The sequence below is a fragment of the Daldinia vernicosa genome, assembly GCF_022497035.1.
Source record: "Daldinia vernicosa strain CBS 139.73 unplaced genomic scaffold F5Y00scaffold_53, whole genome shotgun sequence".
Classification (NCBI taxonomy): domain Eukaryota; kingdom Fungi; phylum Ascomycota; class Sordariomycetes; order Xylariales; family Hypoxylaceae; genus Daldinia; species Daldinia vernicosa.
Window position 1 is genome coordinate 85,333 of NW_025953969.1, and position 26,292 is coordinate 111,624.

Consider the following 26,292-nt stretch of genomic DNA (forward strand, 5'->3'; position numbering starts at 1 on the left):
AAAAGTCTGGTTTAAAATGTACGAATAATATGCGAAATAATTAAACGAAGATCCCAAGCCGAAGCAAAGTAAACAAAGGGCAACAGAAAAACAGGGGGTAATGCGTTTTTCGGCGCGCGTTTGCCGTCTTCTTGATCTTCAATGCCGATTCCTTAATAATCTCCCATAAGTTCCAACGTTATCCTATTATAATCGAGTGATATGACGTTAAATACATGATGCTAATGTAGGTTAACGCAAAGTAAATACTAGGTACACCAACAAATACCAGAAAAGCGGAAAATATAGAACTGTTGCAATTCCATGTTACTCCTCGTGCGTCGAAGATCCACATGCTTATTGTCGTATCGAGCAGCCAATAACCACTCCTGATTGGCAAGACGCCATTCTTAGATAATACATACAAACAGCTCCATGCATTCTCGCTACTACGACGTCAACTGCTTGCAGTCGTCACAGGTGACACTCGCAGGAACCAACTGCTTGAAGAAGTGGTTATAGCTGTAGGGTCTATTATTGTTGTCACATCAAACGGGGACGACTATGTATAGGCAGTTACTGCATATGCTGCAACCTCGAATGCGTCAATGTGCTTCAGTGACCGATACCAGGCAGTCTAGAACTAGTTGATTACCAGGAAACTCGAATATTGAAGGTCTCAGGGATTCCGTTTTATCATCACGCATATGTAAAAACCGTTTATAGACCGTTTATACCAATTTAGAACGAACGGAGCTTTAGAACGAGAGCTAACCGTGGTAGTAGTAGTAGCAATACTTATTACTATTAGATACTATTAGTATTAGATAAAAAAAAAATTTTGAGCATAACCTGATTCAACCGACATCACGCGTCGATAGCACCACAATATCTTCAGACGCGCGGCACATTTGTGTACATATCTCCGAAGCACTCTATTGGCAGATACTTGCAAACCCCCTCTACGCAATACGTAGGTACTAACCCCTTAGTCATGAGGAGATCCATTGGGGAACATGTTGAGGGTATCAAGCAGCTATCAGCATTGAGTGACAAAGATAGTTCTGATAACCATAGTTACCTAAGTTAATATAATAGTCAGTACTTTCAGCAAAGATAAACCAGGTAGACTCATTGTAGTTTTGGCTCAAGCTGACCCTAATCATCTGTTCTTACTGGCATTATTACATATCTCCAGATATTGAGTCTAAACTAGATCTAGAACATTGACATCGTATAACCACTGTACTACACTAGTTGCTATATTCAAACTCTTGATGGTCTCGACTGCCACAATCGCTTCCGTGCCTATGAGAATAGAATCACGAATCAAGCTTAGGTTCTTACTGCATGATGAACGGTCTCCTTGGCATCAATCGAAGCTAAGAACGGCGGTATTCAATGCCCCGAGCTTTGATGATTTAACTTGGCCCTGGCTTAGCCAAGAGAAGTGTTCAGACTTGTTGTAGTTTAGCTAGCTCTACTTTAAATTATATATGCCCTATGACCGGCGCGAATTCCGAGCAACCCGGGTCCTAGCAAGGCTGGGCAGACCCGAAGCGCAAGGGGCTGATTACCTACCCAAGGGTTTGGATGATCAACGGTAACCAGGAGAACCGCACAGGCTGCGACGCAGATGGGTCCATATATGGGCCTGAATAGCCTCAAGATACTTGGTATCCAATCAATACTAAGAATTTCGATTCGCAATGATCCAATACTATGTAACCGTATTTAGTGGAAACTCCCCCGGTCGGTTGAGGTGTAATACCCTTATCTCCCGGGCTGCGCCGCATATAATATCCCTTCTAAAATGACCGGTGCTCGGTCCTCTTACTCTATATCGACAGCACGTGTAAAAGATACTGGGCAAAGGAAAAAGGAATTTAGATGTTTACCTTACAATTTCCCTTTGCCACCAGTAGGTTCAGCTGCGACATTCCAAGAAATCTCAGACCGCCCTGACACTCCTAACTTACTTGGCTACTCCAATTCTCATTTGATTCTAGGTTGAATATCCGGTACGCTATGTGCGTTCGAAAGTTGCTTGGACAGCTCGACGAAAACCCCGATAGCCGTGTTCCATACTCAAGTTTGCTTGGAGGAGCCGGCCAAGGCGAATAGAATGGCACCACGTGCATGGTTGGGTTGAACTACAGGATATATTAGGTATCTTAACAGCGATTCGGAGTTGTAGGGCTGCACATCATATCCTCTCGAGAGCCTACGACGACGAGTCTTTCCATACTGCCACACCGTTTAATGCGCCAACTCAGCAACCCATCCACATCCTATAACCTCTCGGCCAACTCATAGTTAAACAGGCATCCGATCCTCATGAAACGTACCGACGTCAATGACGCAAGTCGCGCTCAAAGAGTAATACGTGGTACTCTAACCATCTCATCCCAGACTGAAAGGGTTTAACGTAGAGAAGCGTCAGCAAGGTTTAGGATCCCTGGGTTCTGGGGTGGGTTTTCGATGATGAAAACCTCAGTCGGTCTAGTTCTAAGGGTGTTGTTTGGGGTATGTATACAGTAATAGCGGTCTACTACGTGGATTATGGAGACCTTCTCCAACATGATTGAACAGAGCAGCCCCCACGAGATCACTCCTCTCGGCATTAGGGAGAGGAAGGAGAACTGGAAAAGGTTTGAGCTCGAAAGTGGACGTTCCCCATCAACCCAGCCATAAAATATTGATTGTAGGTGCCTGGTATAATATTCAGTTTAATTTGCATTCCACGCCCATTGACGAATAGAATTTTTATCAAATCAAATATGTTATCGTGCTTGGTGTACTATCTACCTAGGATTGTTAAATGCGGCCCAGACGCCATGAGCTAAGTATTTACATTGCGATTATATCAATACCTAACCGTCATAATTGAAATGTCAGTATAAGCAGTGTACTTCTCTATCTCCCCGGATATATTAAGAAATTTGAGAGGTGCTGGAATTAGATACAAGGTCGATATCATAGAATTAGAAAGTGGTCACTGAAACATGATACATCATAGGGGTATTAAAGGAGCGTATAGGTCGGTCGCGAAGCAGACACCCCCGACTACCATTCTCACGATAGCGTTAGTCCTATACTATCCGTAACGATACCCACAACAACTCATTCAAGCCTTAAACCAAATAGTTAGTCTTAAATTACTTCGCTTCAAATCGTATAATACCTAACACGGAAGCGAGTAAACCTATGAACCCCTAGGTCCGACTACAAGATTAGCTATTGCCTGAGTAATTGCCCTTGGAGAATAAACCTTAAAGGCATTCATTCTATTCAATATTATACAAGGCTCTTCAGCGAAAAAACAATAGCACGGCGCAACCAATATATGCTGTTCGTGATTGCGGTATCTTCTTCGACAAGTCCCAAAGAAAGAACAAGTGAAATACGAGTAATGTACAGTGGCGAGGAAAGGGGAGATATGTTACCTCTCTCCCGAAATCTTTCTTGATTTTACCTAGTCTAAAACGTCATTTCTTTTCAAGCCTTCCTTTCCAGAGGTCTCGGTAGTTCGGGATCTTATTGCTTTATTTTAATTAACTTTTATAAGCGGATAGGGTCCGGTCAACTTCAACGGCCGCAATGAACGAATTTACTCAACACACATAATCAATGGACCTCGCTAATATATGCATAATACGTACGTACTATCAACTCGAGCTACTTGGCGAGCTTTTATTTAGCTGCTATACCGCGAACTTGTAATTATTAACATCAAATTAACACGCCATCTTTACATCTTATGGCATAGTATGCGTGTAAGACGAGTTAATCTCTAGAGTGGTTGCTGGTTACCTGGCTTAGATCCGAAGATTACCAGAACGACTGGCTTAAGGGCACAAAGTAGTTGTGAAAGAATTCGTACTGCACGACTGCCAGTATATACGTGTAACCCTTCCTTCTCTTTCTCTGCTGTATTGGCAGTATTGTAGAGGTAGATATTCTCTCCATATGGCATCGCGTCCTAACGGATATATTCCGGGTTGTTAATAGAGATCTTGTTTCGTGAATTCATATTCATTCAATTAATTCAATCATGCCTTGTGTTGGCCAGCGGATATAAAACGGCAGGTCAAATGCTTCATGGATAGAAAAGGGTACATTTTTGCTGAAGTATATCCAAAACTTGTAGCATTCATGAGCACTGCATTTCCCTCTATATAGTTACCTAAGGTGATCATTAAAGCCGATACTTTTATTCATGACTTCCTAAATAATACGTTATTAGCTGTTACACTTATTCGGTCTGGCTGCTTACCTGTAAAAACACGTGACTTGTGGAAAAATATGTACCTAAGATAACGGTTTAGCTAAACGAAGCATTGTTTGTATGGATTTTTGATAATAAAAAGTTTGTTATTAAAGAGATATCAAAACTCTATAAGTGATTCACTTATTAAAGTGGCCTTAGTTGGGTACTTGAAAGTACTTGCTTGATATAGTTAACGACTTAAATACTTGCCCTTTTACTTTAATTTTTTAACGCAACCCCGCCTCAAAAACTTCAAGCAAACCTCTTCAACCTCGACAATGGTTACAATCCAAATACTTTCCGACCTTCATTTGGAGGCTTATAATACTTATGAAGACTTCGAGATCACTCCTCACGCATCGTATCTCGCTTTGCTGGGTGATATCGGTTGCGTCAAGAAGCATGAAGAAAGATTTCTCGCATTTTTGAGAAGACAGCTCGCCAATTTCCGCGTCGTATTCTTCCTGTTGGGTAACCACGAGCCTTATTATTCAAGTTGGGGTCATGCCAAGCAGACCATGCTCTGTTTTGAACAGCAAGTATGCCGGGAGCGAGAAACGCAGCCTTGTATTGGCGAATTCGTCTTCCTTAACAAGAGAAGATATGATATCGACAATAATGGAACAAATCTGACAATTTTGGGTTGCACGCTCTTCTCCAAGGTCCCCTCGGATTCCATAGATGATGTTAGCTATGGCTTAAACGACTTCTACCATATCGAGAACTGGACAGTTGAACAACATAGCGCGGAGCACGATGGAGAGTTGGAATGGCTGAACAACCGCGTAGAAGAACTGCAGGGTTCTGGGAGAAAAATCGTTATCTTCACACATCACAGTCCAACACGAGATGAAAGGACTGTAGAAGCACAACACCGCCAAAGTAAAAGGACCGCCGGGTTCTCTACCGACCTCAGCGATCAGCATTGCTGGCGCAGTAACGACGTAAAACTCTGGGCATTCGGGCATACCCATTATAACTGCGACTATGTAGATACGAAGACTAACAAGAGGGTTTACACAAATCAGAAAGGGTACTTCGGCGGTGCCGACGGGTTTGATGTTAACAGAGTAATTTGTTTATGAGTTCTCGCTATAGAAAAGCGGGCGTAGACAGTATCCAGCAAATCAATATCCAAATTTAAACCTAAATACAGTAATGTACATGCGCAAGATCTGATATTAGATCAAGATTATGTGAGAATACATGGCAATGTTAAATAATCTCATTAGTAGTAAGAGTACCTTGATTCTCTCCCACCCGATCCACGGGATGAGCTACCACCAGAAGAACCCCCACCAGAGGTTTGGCCAGCAGATCCTGAAGCACTGTCAGAGGGCGTCACAAGACCGAGCCTTGTCATCCACCAGTCACTGTTTTTATCGGTTTGTCGAATGACGTCGGGCAAGCCTCCTTGAACAGGATTTAGCTGATGAGGCGCAAGTATCAGGGGTCCATGAGACTTGGTCACTTCATTCAGGAGGTTTTCGGCGTCAGCGGCGTCGCGACGACTTTTGGTGGGATCACCGCGGAGGCCACATGAGAATATCTTAGAGACTATGAGGTCGCTCGGCGTGATATAAGGAATCGTCCCCTCGGGAATATCCTTAACCCTTTGTGCAGTTGGTGGGAAATACGCAGCCTATATAGTAGTTAAAATCGACGAGTCCATATTATTGGTTAACATTTGGGCAATGATTACCTGGAAATGTCCAACGAAGTCTATTTGAATCAGTCTGTCGTTGGGCGTTTTGTAATAAAACCACTGGGCGTATTCAACGAATGGAGAGTTACTTAGTGCCAATAGTTTCGGCTTGATACTCTTCGGTCCGTCTAAGGTTATGATAAAATCAACGTCCTGTGAATGGGTGAGTTGTTTTCGATTATGGTCTGAATATTTGCAAATCATCTGACCTCGGTAGAGCGTCCCCTAGGTAGGTATTTCCATAAAGCCATCCCGCCAATTACGGCTATATGCTGCTCTGATAGCCCGGGAACGGTCTTCATGATTCGGATTACATCTCTTGCTGCGGCTTCGAGCTCGGCTAAAGATGGCGACATTCTGCCTTAGACGCTGTATATGATATGATTATTGGTAATATAATGGAATAAATAGTAATAAATCGTTTAGATGAGACGATGAGATGCTGGAATGAAGAAAAAAAAAATCCTGTAGGTTGAGTCGCTATTTAATAATGGCTACGGTAGATCGAATATATCTGTAGATATTAGACGTTGATTGTGATCTTGCAGTACGGGACCGACTATACGGCCTCGAAGCGCCACGAGTTTGCATCAGGGAACCAACACGTCCATGGCCAAGGATATCAGGTTGGCTCTCTAAACTATAGTGACTCGTAACTGGCTAATAGCCGTTCTGTACGTTGGCACGAAAGATCAACAGTAGATCAACAGTCTTCAATCCTCAAAAGAGAGACTTGCATGAAATCCGACAGCTAGGTAGCTGTATATTAAGGGAATACCTTCACAAGGGAAGCAATATCACCGCTGGCGGGCGAACGGGTTTGCGGAACCAGGCGCGTAAATCTTCGCTAATGCGGAAAGCGTCTAGGGGCTGCGCGTCGAGGCGCGGGGGACCCATCGTGATACTATTAACCATAGGAATAATATCACAATTCCTTATTTTTCGGGGTTGTGAAATGATTGGCTCTGCAGATGCGAAAATAAATACGGTGTGTAAGGAATGATAATGCAGACTAAACTGTTGGAAACATTTAACAATATCAGACCACGAAGTCCAGGTTATAGCCGCGTAGGCCAAGCGCGAGAGAGCGAATTCTCCTCCGGTGTATCTGATGCGATCTAGGGCTACGTCGGCTGGGCCAAAATGAACGATAGCTGTGCCAAAATTGATCCAGCAACCAATGTTCTGATGTTGCTTGCCTAGGCTACGTGGCGGCCAACGTACATTGAGAAATGTCTTCTGCATCAAGAACTTTGTTTCTTGGCATACTTGCCCTATAGTCGAGGGGTCCCATCCTAGAGAGCGCAATCTATCATTGTTGGAGTGTTTGGAGAACGTGACAATGTACCAGTCGGCCATCGCCATGCGCCATATCTCGTGGCGAAGCTCTGCAGGGAGATAGGGAAATAGGTGAAACGTAGATTGACGGTCCATCACCCTGAACTGATACTTGATGCGCTATAATAAATTTGAGGTTGAATACCTAATCAACAAATGCGATTCGACCATCCATTTGGGTGCCCGAGTTTACGAGGGATATTGTCTGGCTGATCTCAAATTCCTAAAATGGAAGAATTCCTTGAGAAGGAAGTTCGTCCGTGCGTAGCCTTTAAGCGTTTTTATTGGGTGCATCTTCTACCAGATTCCCCACTTTCGAAAAAAAGTCGAAATACGTACTATTTCAAGCCCTTTTTCAAGATGCTAAAGGTGTTAAAAGTTGCTAAAAGGTATTGGGGTTCGAACCCCACGCTTTCTTCCATTTTCCAAATTTTTTTTATATTTTTTTTAAAAAAATTCCAGTAAAGGCTGGTATTCGAGTTTGTTGCCGCTGCTGGCGGGCGGGTGATTGACCTTTATAAACTCGGGCTATTGTGGTGCCCCACAGGGGTGCCCTCTTGTGTTGGTTGTGTTTAAGATGAAGTTGGGACAGGGAAAGTTGGGACAGGGAAAACATGTGAGCTGCATTAGATTTAGGTTTAGGTATTTGGGGTAAAGCGCGCGGCTACTACATAACGGTGGACTACCTTAGGTACCTCCTAGGTAACCTAGTTCTAATCATAGACGCTAAGATCATGTGTTGATAAAGAACTCTAGGCAATTTTCTTACTTGCCTGGTGATATATCATTATTTCTATTCTTTCCGGTATTAATGAATAACGTATCAAATTGTTTGTGTAATATGAGTTTAGCCCGCAATAATCTGCGTAGGTAGATATATTCGAGATCCCGACAAGTCTTTCTCAACGTTCCTCTTTTAGCCTTCTAGCTCACATACAGGACTTTATCAACTCCGAGCGTCAAACCTTTTATACATTTTTTTTTTGTGTTGGCATATATTCTAGCCATGGTTCAATTAGAAATAGAAGCACTTGATGAAGGCTTCGTCAAGTCTATCTCTCAATTATTATCGGATGCTGGCGTACCTTCAGTTCTGTGGGGTGATTATCTCCTAACTGTGTACGGAGTACCGTCTATCATCGGGGTATAACTTGACCATCTATATGCGATTAACATAATGATCAGCACTAACTGGGTGTAGGGAATAGAGTTCATTGTCCCGGATGAAAAAATCTCAGCCGCGGTAACCGCGTTGAAAGGATCCAATCTGAAAAGATGCCCGGACCCTAGATCATGTGTTGTATCTAGGGAGCATACACAACAACCAGCCCCATCTTTCCATATGCATCTTGGAGTGTCGGAGGTGGATGTTTCTATACGAACGCATTCTGAAACCCTATGGTTTATTTCACCCCCTCCTGAAGATATTTTCAGCGACAACCAGTCCTTGGCTAAGCTACAAGCTTCACGCTACATCTTCGCTTCTGACGACTCTATCCTTCCACGCCCTAGACATGGCAGGGGTCACGGTGCCTTTTCAAAAGAAGGGTTTCCTGTTATCGTCCCGACTGCACATACCATTCTCGAGGCATATATGCGCCTATCTATTGTACATCGGGAAGAATATAGCGGTTTTTATCTCAGCATGATGACCTATGTTGCAGAATATATCGATGCGGACGGACTCCTGGATGACACACAATTACCGGAATCATGCCGCAAATTCTGGCACGATTTCAAAGACGGCCGGCGACAAACTAGGGAAATGATGAACGAACTCCAGGACTATTTTGACAAGGAGAGCACGGAAAAACGGCGTGGTGGTCGGTGGTCAATCGCAAGACTTATCACTTCTTGGCTTGGCATAAATGATGGAAAATAAGTATATTTTCGAGTAGCCTAAAACATTACCACTAGCTTATAATAGTCTATAGAATAGCAATATATTAATATTTTTCATCAGACCCCGTTAACGCTCTTACACGCTGGCAGTCGGAAGAGCGCAGTCGAAGATGGAAGCCGTGAAGTTCCTCGGCCCGGTGTAGTGCTGGGTGCTCACCGCACCGTTGTTCTGTGTGGTGATCTGGCTGGCGGGGATGGTGTGGCAGTAGGTGATGTTGGAGCGCGAGTTAAAGGGGTACCAGATGGCGAAGTCGATACCGCCATCCGGAGTCTTGGTCGTCGACCACGTGTAAGCCGTGTTGTTGCACTTCCCCTCCGTGATTTCGGGTAAGACGTCAGGGCCTTGCACGAAAGCACTGCACACATCCGGAGGGAAGATGGGATCGGTGATAATGTTGAAGTTATAACTAAATCCGAGTAAATAACTATCCAGAGGTATCTGGAGATGTGATGGTTACTTACGCGCAGAATGTGCTATGCGGAATGCAGTCGGCGGCGAAGTTGGCAATGCCGTAGTTTTGGGCTTGGCGCCTCTGTATAGAAGCAGCCAAAGCAGTGGTAGCAAAAGCGAGGACAGCGGAGAGCTTCATCTTGCCTGTTGTTGATATGAACGAAAGTACCTTGTATTAAAACGAGAGTGTTGTAGTCGAAGCGATGCTTTTATAGTCGATATTTAATTTAATATCAAGTTCAACTGGTGATTAACATAAGGCGAATAGCCTCAACGCCGCTGGTAGGGAGCGCATTATATGTTTATTTTCAGTTCCCCACAGACGTCGATCATGAATATCATGACTCGGCCCAGCCCAGCCGAATCGCCCCATCGTGTTCTTTGATATCCGCCACCGTTACATCGCATCCGCCAATAGTAGAGCGCGCTTGGTCGATCTTTTCGTATTCCTCTCATTAGGGCTGTCAATTTCTCGGGATAACCACAGGGGCATAACCAGCCTTCAGTTACATAGTAAGCTGAATTGTATGGAACAGCCCAACGACGTCGTATTCGAGTAATACGTTCCTGAAAGCGGCTCCATTGCTAGAAGCAACTAGACATGAAAAACATCACCATCAAGCCCTTCTCGTATTGTCAGCCCACACGACGCCCTATCTTAACATCGCTACACCGACATTCACCCAACAAAATTGATGAAATATCTCATTTCGAACGATTATGCGTCGACATCGGTAATTAGGAGAACTCTTCGGATGAACTACTATTATTTACGGCAGCATCATCTTGAAGAGCATGCTTTAATAACACCCATTAGAGTCACTCTCAAATAGCACTTCAAGATTATACAAAATTTGTATTTAATAGATACAACAAAGTTCTTAAACACGTCATGACACGTTATCTCTCTAGAAATATTCGCTGTGCAAGATCACAAGTGAACAGACATGGTTTTACCACCCTACTTTAATCCCAAGCGACATCACTTAAGTGTGGCCGATAAGACCCGTCTGAGGAGCGTTGTCGGGGTTGATGTCAACACCGGCAAAGCCAAGAGCCTCGTTCCAGGCGTTAGCCGTCGAGGCATCTTTAGCACCAGAACCCAGGTCGGCCTGAGCTTGCTTGCAAGCAGTGTGGGCGTCGTCGGATGCATTGCAAACGTTGACGAGCTGGTCGCAGATGCGGTTGAAAATGATGTTGGGGTTGACTAAGGCGAGAAAAGTTAGTATTCTGTGAAGTGATAAATCCTAAGAGGGGAGAAACTTACGAGCTTCCTGCTGGCCCTTGTTGACAACGGGGTCCTGAGCCTGGAAAGTGAACTCGCCCGCCTTGCGGCCGTTGAGGGACTCTTCAAACTTGACGGTAGGCGTGCAAGTACCGAAGTCGAGACCAAGGCTTGAAGCTTGGAAACCAGGGAAGTTACCAGTAACAGCGTTAGTAACGGCACCGGCACCTGCTTGGCTGGATGCGGTACCGTTGTTGGCGCTGGCGTTACCGCTGGTGTTGTTATTGTTGGCGGAAGCAGCAGTAGAAGTGGCAGCAGCGGCGGTAGTCGTTGTCTTGCTTGATTTGACGCACTTAGTAGCAGTTGCAGTTGCTGAAGGGGCGGCGGTAGTAGCTGAGCCAGTATTGGTGTTATTAGTGTTATTATTATTACTGTTGTTGGCACTGCCACTGGCGGCGGCTCCGTTCACTGTGAAGTTGGAAAAGCCCTGGGCGGTCATGACGTCGGCAACGCTAAGACCGGCAGCGTCAAAGGGAGACTGTAGCGAAGTCGCCGAGTTGGCGTTCTCAACGTCCGAGCCGGTTACGGCAGGGTCGACTAGAGGAACGATTCCACGGAGCTCTTGCGTAGCGGGTAGGCTGGCATCACCGCAGATGTTGGGTACCGACACCACGAACGGGTTGAAGTTCTGCTCGGCAGCAACGAGTTTCTGTGCTGCTGAGATGACCTGAGGGTCGGTGCCGAGAGTTGACACGATCTTGTCGGCGAGGGTGAGCTTGGCGCATGGGTCTGCAGCGGCGAGGAGTACGCCGGGAACAGCACCAGCAAGAGTGGGAGCTTCACCTGGGTTGCCGAAGTTACTCAAAGCCTGGATAGCAGCAACGGGGATTTGCTCCTGGCTGAAACGGGCTTCGGCAACGGCCAACAGAGCCGAGATAAGTGCGGCCTTGGTATACATGATGACGGAGAAGAAGAACAGAGTTGGCGTCAAGCAACAGATTCAGTTTCCTTGAAAAGGTATGGAAAGTAAATTTAATAGAACGAATAAAGACCGACCGGGCGGTATGGTGAATAGAACGAAGGGAAGGTTAAGAGAACGAAAAGTTCACAGAACTGAAACGAATTGGATATCAAAGAACGAACCGAAGCTTGATAGAGAAAAAAAAGAGAAGAACTCACGATGTGAAGTTGGGGTAATGCGATTATATAGATAGCCCACGTGGATCGCCACAAGTCAACGGCGATCAGTTGGGATAGGCCAGCAGTCTGAGCAGGCTTTGGCGAGCCCCTTCCGCCGATCAAACCTCACCTCAGGGTTAAGATCAGATGGTGAGCCAGCATGATGCGGCAAGGATATGACCGCTCGTAGTAACCCTCTTCCGGCGGACGTTCATCCCATGTCAAGCGTCTCGTAGTGAAGAAGCGGAGGGTACATGGATTATATGCCGTGCCCCTCGAAAATAATGAAGCTCGTTAGGTAGACTGGATGTAAGATACCCCCAGGTGCTTTACCGCGGTATAGAGAAAATGTATTTTTTTATTAATCTGCATTGTTGAATATCGTCTCTGATATCCCATGGGCGGTTAATGGAACTGTTAGCGGAAACAGATATGACCCAGGGGATGCTTTGGTCGCGTGCGTCCATTCTAAATTGTCAGGGGTTAATAGGTGAATACGGCTATGTATGAACGAATCTTAATGGGTATCATATTGTTTTCATGCTGATCTACGAAGTACGAGGATAGTAGTATCCAGTTACGGATTACTACGATGGAAAATCCTCAGGTGAGGCTCAATTGAGGCTCGGAGATCAACAATAGCTGGGTTCGGTGTATTTGCAAGTCGCCAATCATGTTATTCATATTAATATGACATTAATAATGAGTATAACTAGGAGCTTAGAAGGTAGGTCATTTTTATGTTTCTTTATCAATCGTAAAGAGCACGGTTTATTCGCAAATTCGATGCAAAAGTGCACGTCCCGATTCTCTCTAACGCTGTCTTCTCTTCTATTACCTTAAAGGGGCTCTATGTGGTGTTAAATTCAAGAAGGATTGGTAGCTACCTGGGACTAAGATCAGAGTAATCAGAGTACGAGCTTCACTAACCTTCTCGAATGTCGAGCTAGGTACGGCGACAGCTTGGGGCCTTTGAAGGCCCACCATCTTCTTTAAACGGCTGTCTCCGACGCCTTCTAACCCCTCTACCCTCGCTAAATATCCCTGCCAGAGAGCGATCAAACAGCTCCGTAAGGGGTTTTGAGACGGTTTACGAGACTCAGGGGGTTTTATCTAACCTCGCTTTTCTTACTACCAAGTTGAGCCTCTCTTGATAACGGAAATTGGTACTGCAATTGGCGCAGCACCGATTAAACAAAGCGCTTACCATGACTGTTATCCACGGTCAGCTAATTAGCGGTCTAAGTGTTAGCTGTCTTGGTGAAGCATCTACTAGGTATACCGCCTTGGGCGACTTCATAGTCTCTCTCGGTTACTACTAGTTAATGGTAATGTACGGTTACAAGTACAGTAACCGATGAGACTACTCGTAAGTTACGTCGGTAGGAAATATCACTTTTTATTCCTCGATGAATAGATCTGTTTAAAGGAACTATACTGATCGACTGATAGATTTTCGATAGGATTGAATATCATTTACTCGGACGCCGGGGAATACTCTTGCTAGGATTTTCACAGGGACGTCCTCAGCTTACTCGTCGATCTATGCAATTCATAGCTACGGCATATCGGCTCGATTTCCCTTCAATTGTGCTGATGCATATGTCAATCTATGATGAGCATCATGCGTCGATCATCGATGTTGCAATATTGACTTGTCGGCTCTCATTTCATCCGATCTCGTTAATTTTGTTCTTATGATTTAGGGTCTTCGAGCCCAGCTTGACGGGCCACGCATTCCCCTTAATCCGGGGGCGGTGGATCATAGAGGTTGATCTTATGAATCTCCTTGAAAGCTCCTGGGTTCGTTGATTGGGCCCGAAGGACCCGAGGAAAAGTTCTAACTCGATGGTATCGTATGCTAGCATAACGACTCAGTCTTGACTAATTCGCTCGGCCGGCGCTTGACCAAACATTCCCTACTATTACCTCCCGGAAACCCTTCATTCCGGTCGGACATCTTGGTGCTTTCGAATGCCATTGTAGAAGCACCATGGCAAGATAGTTGAAGGCTCACTGCGAAGTGACAAGCAATCAATTATTTGGATCTTCGGTGTTCCTACGGGCGATGTTGAATGCGCCGTGTCCTCAGGTATTGGCGTCTATACCTGTATGGTTACTGGATCGGGACGCAGTACCGTATCTCCTCTTCATCTGTTGGCGGCGACTGATTTATTAATGCTGTGTTACTAGATCTTACCTGGTATTCATGAGCTACAATCTAGAGGCCCAATGCCTAAAGGTGAATTTTATATTTCATATTAACTAGAATCACGCTGACAAGACTTAGATAGATGATTGCTTTTCCAAGGAAGTTTATTGACTGATCGGAAATGAGATTGAGTACACGGCCCTGGCCACTCAAACTGCTCTGCGCTTCTTCTTTATTGCCATTGTATGGTTATCTCCTATTTTCATGGTAGCGGATAGAGCGGCTAGATACTATTCAAATGCATTCGTGGCATCAAGCAGTACTTTCGACAAGCCCGTTACTCTCCTTAACGACAGGTAGTGGCAGATTCATAAGCGGACTTGACTCAATCCCACGAGGACCGATATTAGGACGTTTTTTAATCTCAGATTCTGGTTCACCACTCTTTAACCGTCTAATTATGTCCTCTGGATCGAAATCAACGCCAATGGGGTTCTCGATGAACTCGGGACCCATAATAAACTTAGTAGACTCCTCGACCGTGTCGAAGTTATCTACCTGTGTTTCGAGTATGTTGCCGTCGGGGTCCTGATAGTACATGCTTATGGTAGGTCCGTGGTTGACACACCAGACGGGTAGTATACCGTGGGCTTTACGCTGCAGATAAGCCGTTGTGAAGTCGTCTAGCGTTTTGAAAGTGAATGCCATATGGTCCAAGCCGGCGCTCAGCCGGATCTTATCGCCCAAGCCAGGAATCGATATGATAGCGACACGATGATGCTCACTGTCATAGGTCAAGAATGCTAGCGATTCACTCTCTGACACGACGCGTGCACCTAGAAAGACCTTGTAAAATTCAAGCACGGGCTTGAACCGCCCTGTCCTAAGCACAACGTGTGCTAGACTATCAGGCGAAAGGACTTTGCCAGACAGATTCGCTCCAGCCATAATGTAAGAGGTTGCGGAAGTCGAAAAGGATTTAATCAAACGTTAGTTTCTGATTAAGAACAGCTGTATCGAGTTTGAACTAGTGTCGATTGTTGTGGACGATATTGAGCAGTCTACCTAGGTACCTACCACACAGGGAACACTTCGACCTTTTATACCGTTACATATCTAATATAATATCTACAGAGCACTTATTAATATATCTTGACCACTGACTAATATCGTTACAAATACAACGGCTGCACGCGCCCTCAAACGGATGCGGGGAGCACACACCAACAGTATGGAAAGGTGACACAACTTTGCGCCGTCGACGCCGTGAGTGTCCGAAAAGGTAATCTCCGGGCCGCAAGGGAGTAGGGCATACCTGTGATAAGGGATGCAAATTGTGACTGGTTCTCCCTTCTCCCCGCCCGTACACGTCCACCTATGTTAGACCCCTGGATCACCAAGACATCTAAAATATCAGGTAAGACAAAGCGCCTCTAGCTATATCATTACATCAGTCTAGATTCATATTTCTTCGTACTTACGTCCCCTCATAACTTACCACTTACCTACCTAGGGTACTGTCCCTTGTTGCAGCAAGTAGCAGACGTACTGACGTAAATCTAGACCCCTCTAATCGACTCACAATAATGTCTCGGCTTTTGACATTGGGACCGAAAGGCAATGAATGGACCTATGATAAAGATGCCAAGATCTACAGCCTTACTCGCGGATCATCCCCATCGGCATTTACCCTCCGCACGACTAAGGGTCCTACGGATACATCGATCACGCTGGCGCCGAGCCTCAGCGCTCTGGTTGTGGTTGACATGCAAAACTTATTCCTGCATCCAAGTTGCAATAACCACCCTACTGGTCTGGTTGCAGTGGAGCGTACTCTTGAACTAGTTAGAAAATGCCGCGAGATTGATGTCAAGGTATAGTAATAATGCTAGCACTCAGGATCGGTCTACGTATAATCGGGTTGTCTTATGATACCCCTCATATCCAAGTGAAATATGAAAATATAATGTTATACATGTGTTGAACTTCGTACTGACATTGGTACTGGGTCTAGATTATCTGGTTGAACTGGGGGTTGAGTGAGGAGGACCTCGAAACCATGCCAGCGGCCGCCGAACGGGCCTTCGATAGGAGCCTACTTACGACGTCTCCAGACGGCAAGCAGGCTAGAGGCGGCTTCGGCTCCGACATGGGAGAGGGTAGAGGTCGAATGTTAATGGAAGGATCGTGGAATGCAGCGCTTTATGGCGCTTTACGTGACATCACACGCGCATCGGATATATTCTGCAGCAAGAATCGTATATCCGGCTTCTGGCACGGCGAGACGCCGCTCGCGAAGGAATTAAACTCCGGTGGCTTTCGCACTCTTCTATTTGCCGGCGTAAACACGGACCAATGCGTCTTGGGAACTCTAGCTGACGCATATTATCGCGGATACGACTGCATTATGGTCGAGGACTGCTGTGCAACGGGGACTCCAGGAGGGCAAGAGGTTACTGTACGCAATACCTCGGTGAGTTGACTATTTGATCTTACTATTCGGTCTAAACATCCCAAATAATCCCAATATTAAAATGTCAAGATAGAATAGCCTTCCCTCCCCTCCCCCTCCCCTGCTGTAGTTCGGATTAGACATTTCAAAACGTTTTGCTAACGCCAGACGCATAGGGGATATATGGCTTCGTAGTTGATAGCAACAGCGTTATTGATGGTACGCTCGACGCCGAAGCACGGAAATGAATACGACGACATCTATGACTTCATTTATTGGGTGAGGCTTGCTTGAGACAGCCCGTTTCTCAGATTGGCAACTCCGCAACTAGGTACTCCAAAGCATATTAAGATGTCATTAGTAGGCGTTGAGCACTGTATGCTACGTTATCTCCCCAGTTTCTATGCGTACCCCAGGTATTAGTCTTGAACCCCGCGTGTATGTATGTGAGGGACCTTCGGGCTTCACGAAGAAAATTAGTGCCTGCGGTTGGGTAGCATTAAGTAAAGCTTCTCCGATAATGCGGCGGTCACGATCTCCAAGTAGCTCCATGGCGGACAGTTTGACTACCCTCGTAACTTGACGGGAATAACGCGGGGTTTCGGTCAACGACTTACCTATCTGGTATAATAGTGCCAAGATAGAACGAGGAGGTTGATTTGTCATATGTCAACGTCTTAATGTCTTAACTGACTAATAGTGTAAGTGTCTTAATAAGACAACGAAAAATAATTCACTTTCCTGACAAGTGTTAGTAATGGCTATTTTGCAAAGTACTGCGATTATGTATGGCTATATTATACGACGGTGTGTAAGCTCGTATCTGTATTCAGCTAAAGGCAACTTGATCCTGTCAATTTCGTTGGTCTAGTGATCAAATATTGATGACTATGGCAGTACTTATGAGACTTGAATTGGACATAACAACTGCTGCTGTGTTCTGTTTAATACGTTATTCTTGATATCATCACGCGCATGCACAGATTGACTCGACAGTACTAGTCAACTTAAGACCTATATTGCTTCGATCTTAGTTGGCGAAAAGTGGCTTTGAACCCAGCTTAGTGGAACGTTCAACGTCTCCAAAGCTTTGGTAACAGGTAACCACTAAGGACTCTCTGTTGAGTTATGACTTGGCAAGAGTCTCTCCCAGCTCCTTGCCTCGGTCGGCCGCCGCCTTCACGGCTTTATCGACAGCGTCCTTGAATCCCGAGGCATCGAAGCTTTTCAGGGCGGCTTCCGTAGTTCCCTTGGGGCTGGTAACGTTGATTCGCAGCTGCGCCGGCTCTTCGGACGATTCAACTAGCATCTTGCCCGCTCCAAAGCAAGTCTGCTTGGCCAGACGCGTTGCCTGCTCCCGCGAAAGCCCTAGGCTTATCCCGCTTTCGATTAAATGCTCAACCATAGCGAAGAAGTAGGCAGGACCGGATCCTAAATCACGTTCGCCTCTGATCAGGTTCCAATGGGCTTCAATTCAGTGGGAATGGTCCTTACCTGAGAGGCCGGTAACGACGTCGATCAGCTCTTCCCGATCCACCCACTCGGCCACTTTGCTCACGCTACCTAGTAGCGCCGCGGTCAAGTCTTTCTCTTCTTGCGACACGTCGCCACTTGCGAAAAGGCCCGATGCGCCCTCACCTAATAAGGCGGGTGTATTAGGCATAACACGAATGATGTGGGGTGTGCGTCCGTCGGCGAGCTTCAACCACTCCTTGAGGCTCTCCAGCGTGATGCCTGCGGCAATAGAGACAATTAAAGGTAGGGACGTGCGCTCGGCCCAAGCGCCGGCAAGCTCTTGGCATACGCCCTTTGTAACCTGCGGCTTCACTGCGAGGACGAGGAGATTCGCATCCTGCGAAGCCTCAGCGTTGGATGCGGTGGTGCGCACCCCCGTTGCCCCAATCTTATCCCGATTCACCTCCCAGGGCTCCGAGACGATAATATTCTGCTTGTTAATGCCCTTAGCCACGAGACCACCAATAATGGCACCGGCCATGTTACCGCCTCCGATGAACCCTAACTTGCTGTTTTGTAGTTGAGAAGCCATTTTGCAGTTTGTATGTCTTACTGATTTCCGTCTTGTGCGGATTTATTAATATGTACAGTAGTGTATGTACGGATGAAGCCCGCGTGAGTGTGTCGATGTCGGCTTGCTTCGGTCTTCTTAGTGTCACTTAGTATCTAAACTTCTGCGGCTGTGCTTAGTGGCTAGGACAAAATTATAGGGTTTGGTGTGGCTGGAGAGTCAGGTTACCTAATACATAAGTACCTAGGTACCTACCTAGGTATACCTAAAGCTATGGAAAGTTGTTAAACAAAACCCTCATTATTATGGCTTCACATTATAAGGACTGTCCAGTTACTACTTTATGATCATAATTTCTTTCTTCTTTATTTATTCATTTTTCTCTTAAGGATTGTTCAACCTTTGTAAAATACCCGATGGCTTCTGCAGGTATTTAAGACCGATATAGAATGTAGCACTTCCCCCTATGATAAAACCCCGTATATATATTTCCTCATATTTTATAGTCCTCGATAGCTTCTTCACAGATAAAAACCTATTGTCGTCAGGTTGGCGTAAATAGCGATAATGTATCTAAGTGGTATCAGCTTAAGTTCCCCTCTGGTCGGTTAAAGAGTCAATTATGACTTGTTTACCAAACCTAAGACATTTGTAAAGGGGTAAAGAGGTTGTCCACAGTCTGTTCAGTCCCATCTATTATTCTAAGTATCCCACTCCTCAGTCATATCCTAACAGTTACATTGTACTACACACATTGTCATTGACAATCATTTACATGTAGATACAATTCTTTTCAATTGTGCTCATCTATTCCAGTACAGCGAACATGTACAAGTGCTTGGCTTGACTATATATATTTACCCCTTTTCTCTCGAACTCATCGTCGTTCCTCTACAGATCATATTAACAACCTTATTACCAACATCATAATACTTACGCCTTTCTCCTGAATCCTACACCATATTGCTGTAGCATCCACCCCGATAATTATTCCAATATGACATCTATCACAAGCTTGCCCAACGAGCTCCTTATGGAGATTTCGGAGCATTTGAACCGTGCAGCCGACTTGAGTTCCCTTTCCGCCACAAGTCGACGCTTCTACTTCACCACTAACCATATCTTCTATAAATTTGCTGCTGCAAACCACCCGGATATGCTAAGCGTGGCCTGCGAAGCTGGTAATATTGAGATGGTGAAGAAGCTTCTCGAGGCAGGGCAAAACCCAAATACGCTCACGTCCAATTCCCGAGATCCTTCTTCAGAGGACCGTATTGGCTTTGAATGGGTTCGCGACACAGAAGACACTAGATTTGTCCTTGACTGTATAATTAGTCGTAAGCAGAGGGCTATAGAACGTCGTTCAAGGCATAATAACGATCCTCCTACTTACAACAGGGAATTAAAGAGTAGAAAGAGTAGAAAGAAGGAAAGGAATAGGGAGAGTAGAACAAGAAGAAGAGTAAGAAGATACTTGCGTCTAGTTTTGAAAAACTTCTGGTTCCCCCTCCACTCTGCTGCTATAGCTGGATCTACCGAGATCGTCAAGCTATTGGTAGACTCCGGTGCTCTCTTGGACGTTCCTGCGCATGCTATTTATAACTGCCAACCTCATCACGACCGGAAGGAAATCAAGTCAGAGTATTACTATTGGACACCATTACACACCGCCTTATGCTGCGGCAATGAGGCTGTGGCAAACTTGCTTATTAGTCTAGGGGCGTCAACAGATGTTGAAATAAAAAAAAGGAAGTCTAGTGCACTGCATTGGGCGGCCCGTGGCGGCTATTTATCAACCATGGAACTACTTTTAGAAGGCGACCACAAGGTCCCCGTTGACATCAAGGATATTGTAAGTAATATTTATTAACACTGCCTCCCCCCCTAAATGTGTTTTGAACATCATTTATTCCATATAGGTACTTCCGACTTTTTGGATATATCTGAGCGAACACTTCCCTTCTTTGGAGATAATGATTACTGACCTTTTCATAGGATGGCGCAACCCCCCTCATGTGGGCTTTAGGGACACCACATAGCATCCAGACAATGCATTGCCTTATTCGGCACGGTGCAAACATGGAAGCACGAACTAATAAAGGGTGTCCTTGGTTTCATGAACAACCCACTGCACTCTTACGAGCCATTCGTTGTTGTTGGTATGAAGACGCCCTTTACCTTATTAATTCCGGGGCGAATATCCATCCTCCTACAGACGATTTACCATCCGCATTGGACCAGTGCCTTATTTCCCTCCGTGGGATCCCTAGCGAAGCCACAGCAGAGAAATGGTTCCACCTTGGGTCTAAGGTAGATGACGATATGCATATGCAATTTCGTAAGCGTTTTCTGCTCGAGCGCGACCTGGGGTCTTTGTCAAAGAATACTGAGTTCAACGATATTTGCGATGAAGAAGTTCGCTCTGGCATGGTGGAATTGGCCAAAAGGCTCATCTGCATCGGTGCTAATGTTCACGGTTCTCCTGGCACTCGACATTCGCCGCTAGTGCGCGCATCAGGGGCTCATTTGGCAACGGTGGTAGACCTGTTGATAAAGCATGGTGCGCGAGTTGACCAAGAAGACGAAGATGGTCTAAATCCGCTACTTGCTGCTGTCCTTGCCACGGATACGGCATCTCCGAAATCTTGTTTTGATACCGTTGAGTGCCTCCTCAACAATGGGGCAAATCCTAACAAGATAACTCGGCGCAACCGACCAGTTCTCATGGCTTTATGCGCTAGTTCTTCCCCAAGCCCAAATGATCTTGAGCTGGTTAAGCTTCTAGTCGAACATGGTGCGGATATAAATGCCCGTAGTGCCGTAAGGGTAAATCGTCTTTCTTTACAAGAAGACGTCGAGGAGTTCTTGTTATTTTCACCTCTTCAAGCCGCTCTCTGCACTTATAAGGTAGATATCTGCCGGTACCTTATCGATATAGGTGCGGAAGACTCTCATGAAATGCCCAATCTTGGTGACATACTGGAACATTTGGTCTATCAGGATGAATTCCACTTCGAAGACAGAGACATACGCGGTCGAGAACGGTATTGTGAAGCTCTCTCGCTTCTCCTCGAACTCGATCGCTCAGGATGGCTTTCCAAATATCCTAAGGCTCTTTGGATGTCTACTATGGTCCGTTGCTTCCCCCTGACGACGATTCTTCTCCAAAATGGAGCTTCTGATGCTTCATGGGTCAACGAAATTGGGGAAACTTGTAAGTACACCTCACTCATTAAGATGCGTAGATTATTAACGATTTATATATAGGTTTACATAATATGGCCTCTTATGGATTCGGTGACTACCTGGTTCCCACCCTTATACCACACCTTATCGCAAATGGCGCGGATATTAACAAGCTTAATAACGAGGGCTACTCGCCGTTCTCGTATATTTATGAAGTAGGCTTCTATGACGATCGTGTTGAGAATGTTGGACGGTACCTCAGAATATTCACAGCCTTCATCGAGAATGGGATAATCCAGACGGAAGGCGATGTAATAATGTTTGAATTGTTGGCGGATAACCTGCATCGCATGTATAATATAGCCCAGTTACACCTATTTGTGGAACTAAGCAACCTGTACGTTGTCAAAGACTGGAAAATAGTTGCTCGAGAAACACCCCTCCACCGGGAAGTCTCTCAGTTCAGGACCAGTATGGACGAGGCTAGCCGGGCTAGACATTAAAAGGCTATCCTGGTGCTTCGCTCCTAACGATAGTTGAGGGGGAGTATTACGAGACTGAAAATTGAGAAGGTAACTCAAGTCTTAACTTGACTTACCTAAGAAGTAGTTTAATAAATATACCTAATTTGCATATTTATTTCCCGGAAGAGGACTAACTATGATGTGTTGAAATATGGTAATTATTGCTATATATCTACCTCCGAGGTACCTAAGGTAGGTTACTAAAATACGCTTATAAGGCATAACTAACTTGGGCTAGGTTCTCAATCGCGGCCAGTCCATACAGCGCAGCATCGTTGGTCGAAACCCACGTTGCCTCGTCAACCGGCACTAGAACTTCACTTCCGTTCAGATGCTCGCTTGCCCAGGACAGGGATGGCGAGAGGCCGTCGGTGCTGAGGAACTCTTTCCACGCGCGCGCCGCCAGCGTCGAGTTGTCGAGCTTCTTGGCTGCGTACGCAGTCAGTCGCGAGTGTCCCTGTTTCAAACTTAAGTTGCCGAAGCTGACTCCATATCGCGCCTTTTGCTCCGCTGCCCCCGCGCCGTAGTAGTAGCAGTAATCCAACCAAACCTGTTCAAAGCCGGTCGGCAGGTCGTCTCCTAGGTAGTCCGTCAGCTGCGAGATGATCTCTGGCAGCCCAAAACTCGCCGAGAGATGGGACACGGTCACGTTGCCGAGGTTCTCTGGGTCAGTGGCTGGTGGCGAGATAACGCCCGTATAGAGATTGTAGAGACCTAGTCCTGTAACAAAGCCATTTTTCAGGTTTACAATACTGTGCATAGTAGTATTGAGTTTTGATCGTGCTTCTTCCCATCGCGGGCCGCGTCTCTCCCACTCGAGTAGCCATGTCGATGCTAAGCCCGACCAGTCCAGACCGAGGTCCAAGTCCAGAGCGGTCGGGTCAATAACATATGTGCCGTTGTCCTTGCGGACCTTGCGACGCGGATCTACCGTGAGGAATGCCTGGTCGGCGTCCATAAGCTCGTGGAGGAGTTCCCCGGTTCGCTCGTCGCCACCGGACAGGTAATAAAATACTTGTCGGTAAATGGGTGTCGACACACGGATCTGCTTAGAGCTGTCGCCCCAGTGCTGGACACCGTGGCGGGTACCGAATCCCTTGAACGGACCGATATGATAAACGTCTACCTCACCGGTATGTCGTGCGTGGGCTTCTGCAAATCGGTACACGTCCGCTCTTCCCGTGCGCAAGAAGTAGTTCCAGAAGAAAAGGTTAGGGGAAAGTTCCGAGTTGTCCCACGCGTATCCTCCAATATCATAGCGCCAGGTGTGCCTATCTTCGTCGTAGGTGTCTACAATAATGTGTTAGTGGTTTTATCCTTAGAGACTTTGGAAATAGGTGCCAAATAAAGGAGTACATACGCATAATGTCACCGTGATCCCAGAACCCATACCATCGTCTCTGAGACACTTGATCTTGATAGAACTTGATTAAGAAGTTGAGGTGTGTTTCGATCGTTCGTGCTGCCTCGGTCAAGTTGTCAGGGATCGTCTCCCAGTATGAACCGACAGCTTTTGTCTGTTGAATATATGCCGGGTCAGCGGCAAGTGCGGGCGGTTCGTTGGCGTGCTCGGTAAGGGAAGCTAGGGTATCCGAGGAGGGTGTTTTGTCGAACGGGAATAGGAATAATTCGTTCGTTCGAGCAATGCCGTAAGGTGTGTTGTAACCTCCCTCGTAGTCCTCATAAGTGATTTCGAGCGCATCGAGTTGGTCGTCATATGTGTCTTCCCCTAGGCCGTCATGGAAGGGTCTGAGATCCATGGGTTCGGCAGAAGGGCTGTATAGCCATAGGGTTATCTGACCAACATCCGTGGTCGCGTTAGAGATGTCTAGACTTGTTGGATATTTCTTCCAGAAATCGCGAAGAGCGACTGCGAGACCACCTTGCGTAGCACCGCCAAGATAGGCGAGACCGCCGGCTCGCGTGCCTCCGGGGATCTTCACCCAGCTCTGACCAGCCTTGGTGCGCTTTTTCAGTGTAAATCCATCAGGGGACAGCTGAGTTAAGCTATAGTCATTCCATGAGGGAATCCACTTTAACCTTGAGGAGACGCGGGTATCCCATGATGCAATATCAGGTGTCTGTTCGCCTTTGAATTGGGCACTGCGAACTTCCTCGCCAGGGTCCCTTCGTAGCCCTGTAATGCCTTGCACCGCCTCGCTTAGCAGTCCTCCTTCGGAACCAGCCAGCCTGACATGACGGTTATACAACTCTTCACCGGCTAGAGGGACGTCAAACTGGATTCCAATCCCCGCAACAAAGTCCTTATCGGCCTTCCCGTCAAATACGAGTGTGTGGACAACACGGATGGCGTCGGAATTCGCGTATAAGTAAAAGCGAAGAATAAATGGTAGCCAGTCATCATGGGTACCCAAAGATGCTTGGTGCTTTCCGCGGACAGTTATAAGGGACCTAACTGTGCTGCCTTTACCGGAGTCGACGGTCACTTCTTCGATGTTACTTTCGAATCTCAGCTTGTCTATAGAAGTTGTATTTCCGTTGTCATTCGTGATACCGGACTGCGACCGCAGTATCAGTCGTCCGTTCTGCCCTACGATTTTGCCGCTTGACGTCTTAATAGTACTTAAGAGGGTGCTTCCGGACTTGGGGAATGTGGCAGTGAGTTTTCCGGTGTTCACGGTAATCTCGTCGTTGGAGTCGCTGACGGTTAACCCTGATTGAGTAGACGAGTTTGCGCGTTTGGTCGTATTAGCTTCAACCCTGGTAGACGCGGTAATCTTGTACTCTTCGTAAACCTTCTCTGATCCACCAAGTGCATGCCCAGTCCATTTGATCGAATCATCGGGCCAGTAAGCTATTACCCATGACTCTATCTGGACCTGGTCATTACCGTCACCTCCCAAGCCAGTAAATGTGGTCTGGTTCGCTTGGTATTTGCCCCGGGGCCAAGGAAGTCCGAATGTCGACCCCAAATTGAGTGCTGGCGTGTTACCGATCCATCTCACCGTGACAGCATCTTCCGAACTGTTATTATTAGTTCGATATTTTTGGGCGGAAGCAAAGTTAGCTAGGCCGAGGACAATAGCCCCTATAGTCCGGGGCAGAGACATGCTTGGAAGGTTAAGAGGCCAGAAACACAGCCGAGGTCCTCTTCAACTCTTTTTCGAAGCCTCGCTGGACTTCCCTCCATCTAGGTGAGATTTCTATACCGAAGTCTCCCATATCTTTATATATTATATACATAATTACCTACCTGTTTAACAGTATGGGAAAACTGATCTCCAATTTCCGGCATACGGGCTTTTGGGTAAACTACAAGCTAGAAGCATTCATGCTATGTAACTTGATTTGCGTATCATTGCAACCTCGGTAGGATATTACACCGGACATGTTGCCTAGGTAGTAAAGCATGAATAGCTACTCCGCATCTAAGTTGACTTAGTATGCATTAGCATTGATCTTTGCTATGGCGAACAAGACAGGATAGGATAACGTAAGTAAACATCAATCTCTTTATGGAAAGATTCCACGAATGACGTGAGTGCCCGCGGAGCTAATTCATGTCGCTTAACGGCGATGTACTATGGTGTGGTTGCGGAGACTGTGGAGATCCCCTGGCTAGACATGCGAGTTTAGCGGCCTTGATAACTAATTTGGAGACTTCGCAATTGTCATGATAAATGTTGGAGATGAGCAATTCCCCGCAGGTGATGAGGGGTTTTGGGATGTGCCAACTCTGCTACTATTAATCCCCAGCAATCTATCAAGCATGAGACAAAATATTCGAGGAAACGTCTTGCTCTCTTCTTGGTTAGTTGCCTCCTTCTGGGTGAATAAATACTACGCATTGCAAGTCTAAGATGGATGTTTACCTATACAGAACTCTCACGCTGCTGATATAGAGGTTCTGCTTTCCACGGTAGTAAGTCCCATATGATATTA

At 46.1% G+C, this 26,292-nt stretch overlaps 11 protein-coding genes across 11 annotated transcripts; 4 read left to right on the plus strand and 7 right to left on the minus strand.

Moving 5' to 3' along the window:
- Positions 1-4,365: 4,365 nt before the first annotated feature.
- F5Y00DRAFT_163896 (calcineurin-like phosphoesterase) lies at positions 4,366-5,402 on the plus strand. The gene has a single exon (XM_048004743.1). It carries the CDS (start codon positions 4,528-4,530, stop codon positions 5,332-5,334), a length of 807 nt encoding a protein of 268 aa, XP_047861602.1. The 5' UTR covers positions 4,366-4,527; the 3' UTR covers positions 5,335-5,402.
- Position 5,403: 1 nt separating this feature from the next.
- F5Y00DRAFT_163903 (uncharacterized protein) lies at positions 5,404-6,522 on the minus strand. Its single transcript, XM_048004745.1, has 3 exons — positions 6,164-6,522; positions 5,952-6,107; positions 5,404-5,891 (listed from the first exon to the last, which is right to left on the minus strand). Exons 1-3 carry the CDS (start codon positions 6,308-6,310, stop codon positions 5,478-5,480), a joined length of 717 nt encoding a protein of 238 aa, XP_047861603.1. The 5' UTR covers positions 6,311-6,522; the 3' UTR covers positions 5,404-5,477.
- F5Y00DRAFT_163898 (uncharacterized protein) lies at positions 6,447-7,558 on the minus strand. The gene has a single exon (XM_048004744.1). The coding sequence runs from the start codon at positions 7,386-7,388 to the stop codon at positions 6,735-6,737; it is 654 nt and encodes a 217-aa protein (XP_047861604.1). The 5' UTR covers positions 7,389-7,558; the 3' UTR covers positions 6,447-6,734.
- A 464-nt stretch (positions 7,559-8,022) lies between these two features.
- Positions 8,023-9,261, plus strand: F5Y00DRAFT_163914 (uncharacterized protein). The gene is made up of 2 exons (XM_048004746.1): positions 8,023-8,436; positions 8,494-9,261. Exons 1-2 carry the CDS (start codon positions 8,299-8,301, stop codon positions 9,172-9,174), a joined length of 819 nt encoding a protein of 272 aa, XP_047861605.1. The 5' UTR covers positions 8,023-8,298; the 3' UTR covers positions 9,175-9,261.
- On the minus strand, positions 9,161-9,989 carry F5Y00DRAFT_245753 (uncharacterized protein). The gene is made up of 2 exons (XM_048009017.1): positions 9,657-9,989; positions 9,161-9,601 (listed from the first exon to the last, which is right to left on the minus strand). The coding sequence occupies exons 1-2, from the start codon at positions 9,782-9,784 to the stop codon at positions 9,271-9,273; spliced, it is 459 nt and encodes a 152-aa protein (XP_047861606.1). The 5' UTR covers positions 9,785-9,989; the 3' UTR covers positions 9,161-9,270.
- A 429-nt stretch (positions 9,990-10,418) lies between these two features.
- On the minus strand, positions 10,419-12,442 carry F5Y00DRAFT_163932 (uncharacterized protein). The gene is made up of 2 exons (XM_048004747.1): positions 10,913-12,442; positions 10,419-10,852 (listed from the first exon to the last, which is right to left on the minus strand). The coding sequence occupies exons 1-2, from the start codon at positions 11,826-11,828 to the stop codon at positions 10,632-10,634; spliced, it is 1,137 nt and encodes a 378-aa protein (XP_047861607.1). The 5' UTR covers positions 11,829-12,442; the 3' UTR covers positions 10,419-10,631.
- Positions 12,443-14,513: 2,071 nt separating this feature from the next.
- On the minus strand, positions 14,514-15,149 carry F5Y00DRAFT_272719 (Glyoxalase/Bleomycin resistance protein/Dihydroxybiphenyl dioxygenase; the record flags this gene model as incomplete). Its single annotated transcript, XM_048013036.1, has 1 exon — positions 14,514-15,149. One exon carries the CDS (start codon positions 15,147-15,149, stop codon positions 14,514-14,516), a length of 636 nt encoding a protein of 211 aa, XP_047861608.1.
- A 638-nt stretch (positions 15,150-15,787) lies between these two features.
- F5Y00DRAFT_272721 (Isochorismatase hydrolase) lies at positions 15,788-17,049 on the plus strand (the record flags this gene model as incomplete). Its single annotated transcript, XM_048013037.1, has 3 exons — positions 15,788-16,075; positions 16,216-16,674; positions 16,830-17,049. The coding sequence occupies 3 exons, from the start codon at positions 15,788-15,790 to the stop codon at positions 16,899-16,901; spliced, it is 819 nt and encodes a 272-aa protein (XP_047861609.1). The 3' UTR covers positions 16,902-17,049.
- A 271-nt stretch (positions 17,050-17,320) lies between these two features.
- Positions 17,321-18,796, minus strand: F5Y00DRAFT_245763 (pyrroline-5-carboxylate reductase). Its single transcript, XM_048009018.1, has 2 exons — positions 18,148-18,796; positions 17,321-18,084 (listed from the first exon to the last, which is right to left on the minus strand). The coding sequence occupies exons 1-2, from the start codon at positions 18,698-18,700 to the stop codon at positions 17,780-17,782; spliced, it is 858 nt and encodes a 285-aa protein (XP_047861610.1). The 5' UTR covers positions 18,701-18,796; the 3' UTR covers positions 17,321-17,779.
- Positions 18,797-19,676: 880 nt separating this feature from the next.
- On the plus strand, positions 19,677-22,368 carry F5Y00DRAFT_272723 (ankyrin; the record flags this gene model as incomplete). The annotated part of the gene is made up of 3 exons (XM_048013038.1): positions 19,677-20,531; positions 20,675-21,893; positions 21,947-22,368. The coding sequence occupies 3 exons, from the start codon at positions 19,677-19,679 to the stop codon at positions 22,366-22,368; spliced, it is 2,496 nt and encodes an 831-aa protein (XP_047861611.1).
- A 161-nt stretch (positions 22,369-22,529) lies between these two features.
- On the minus strand, positions 22,530-26,085 carry F5Y00DRAFT_245764 (uncharacterized protein). The gene is made up of 2 exons (XM_048009019.1): positions 23,750-26,085; positions 22,530-23,679 (listed from the first exon to the last, which is right to left on the minus strand). Exons 1-2 carry the CDS (start codon positions 25,458-25,460, stop codon positions 22,601-22,603), a joined length of 2,790 nt encoding a protein of 929 aa, XP_047861612.1. The 5' UTR covers positions 25,461-26,085; the 3' UTR covers positions 22,530-22,600.
- Between the last annotated feature and the right edge of the window lie 207 nt (positions 26,086-26,292).

What these genes read in the sequence shown, in the direction of transcription:
- F5Y00DRAFT_163896 (XM_048004743.1), top strand. Translation starts at nt 4,528, where the DNA reads ATGGTTACAATCCAAATACTTTCCGACCTTCATTTGGAGGCTTATAAT.
- F5Y00DRAFT_163903 (XM_048004745.1), bottom strand. Translation starts at nt 6,310, where the DNA reads ATGTCGCCATCTTTAGCCGAGCTCGAAGCCGCAGCAAGAGATGTAATC. An exon ending in CTAGGGGACGCTCTACCGAG is followed by an intron (nt 6,108 to 6,163) that starts GTCAGATGATTT and finishes ACCCATTCACAG; the next exon opens with GACGTTGATTTTATCATAAC. An exon ending in ACTTCGTTGGACATTTCCAG is followed by an intron (nt 5,892 to 5,951) that starts GTAATCATTGCC and finishes ACTACTATATAG; the next exon opens with GCTGCGTATTTCCCACCAAC.
- F5Y00DRAFT_163898 (XM_048004744.1), bottom strand. Translation starts at nt 7,388, where the DNA reads ATGGACCGTCAATCTACGTTTCACCTATTTCCCTATCTCCCTGCAGAG.
- F5Y00DRAFT_163914 (XM_048004746.1), top strand. Translation starts at nt 8,299, where the DNA reads ATGGTTCAATTAGAAATAGAAGCACTTGATGAAGGCTTCGTCAAGTCT. An exon ending in GAGTACCGTCTATCATCGGG is followed by an intron (nt 8,437 to 8,493) that starts GTATAACTTGAC and finishes AACTGGGTGTAG; the next exon opens with GGAATAGAGTTCATTGTCCC.
- F5Y00DRAFT_245753 (XM_048009017.1), bottom strand. Translation starts at nt 9,784, where the DNA reads ATGAAGCTCTCCGCTGTCCTCGCTTTTGCTACCACTGCTTTGGCTGCT. An exon ending in CCGCATAGCACATTCTGCGC is followed by an intron (nt 9,602 to 9,656) that starts GTAAGTAACCAT and finishes ACTCGGATTTAG; the next exon opens with TTATAACTTCAACATTATCA.
- F5Y00DRAFT_163932 (XM_048004747.1), bottom strand. Translation starts at nt 11,828, where the DNA reads ATGTATACCAAGGCCGCACTTATCTCGGCTCTGTTGGCCGTTGCCGAA. An exon ending in CAAGGGCCAGCAGGAAGCTC is followed by an intron (nt 10,853 to 10,912) that starts GTAAGTTTCTCC and finishes TTCTCGCCTTAG; the next exon opens with TCAACCCCAACATCATTTTC.
- F5Y00DRAFT_245763 (XM_048009018.1), bottom strand. Translation starts at nt 18,700, where the DNA reads ATGGCTTCTCAACTACAAAACAGCAAGTTAGGGTTCATCGGAGGCGGT. An exon ending in CGTCGTTACCGGCCTCTCAG is followed by an intron (nt 18,085 to 18,147) that starts GTAAGGACCATT and finishes AACGTGATTTAG; the next exon opens with GATCCGGTCCTGCCTACTTC.
- F5Y00DRAFT_245764 (XM_048009019.1), bottom strand. Translation starts at nt 25,460, where the DNA reads ATGTCTCTGCCCCGGACTATAGGGGCTATTGTCCTCGGCCTAGCTAAC. An exon ending in GGATCACGGTGACATTATGC is followed by an intron (nt 23,680 to 23,749) that starts GTATGTACTCCT and finishes ACATTATTGTAG; the next exon opens with ACACCTACGACGAAGATAGG.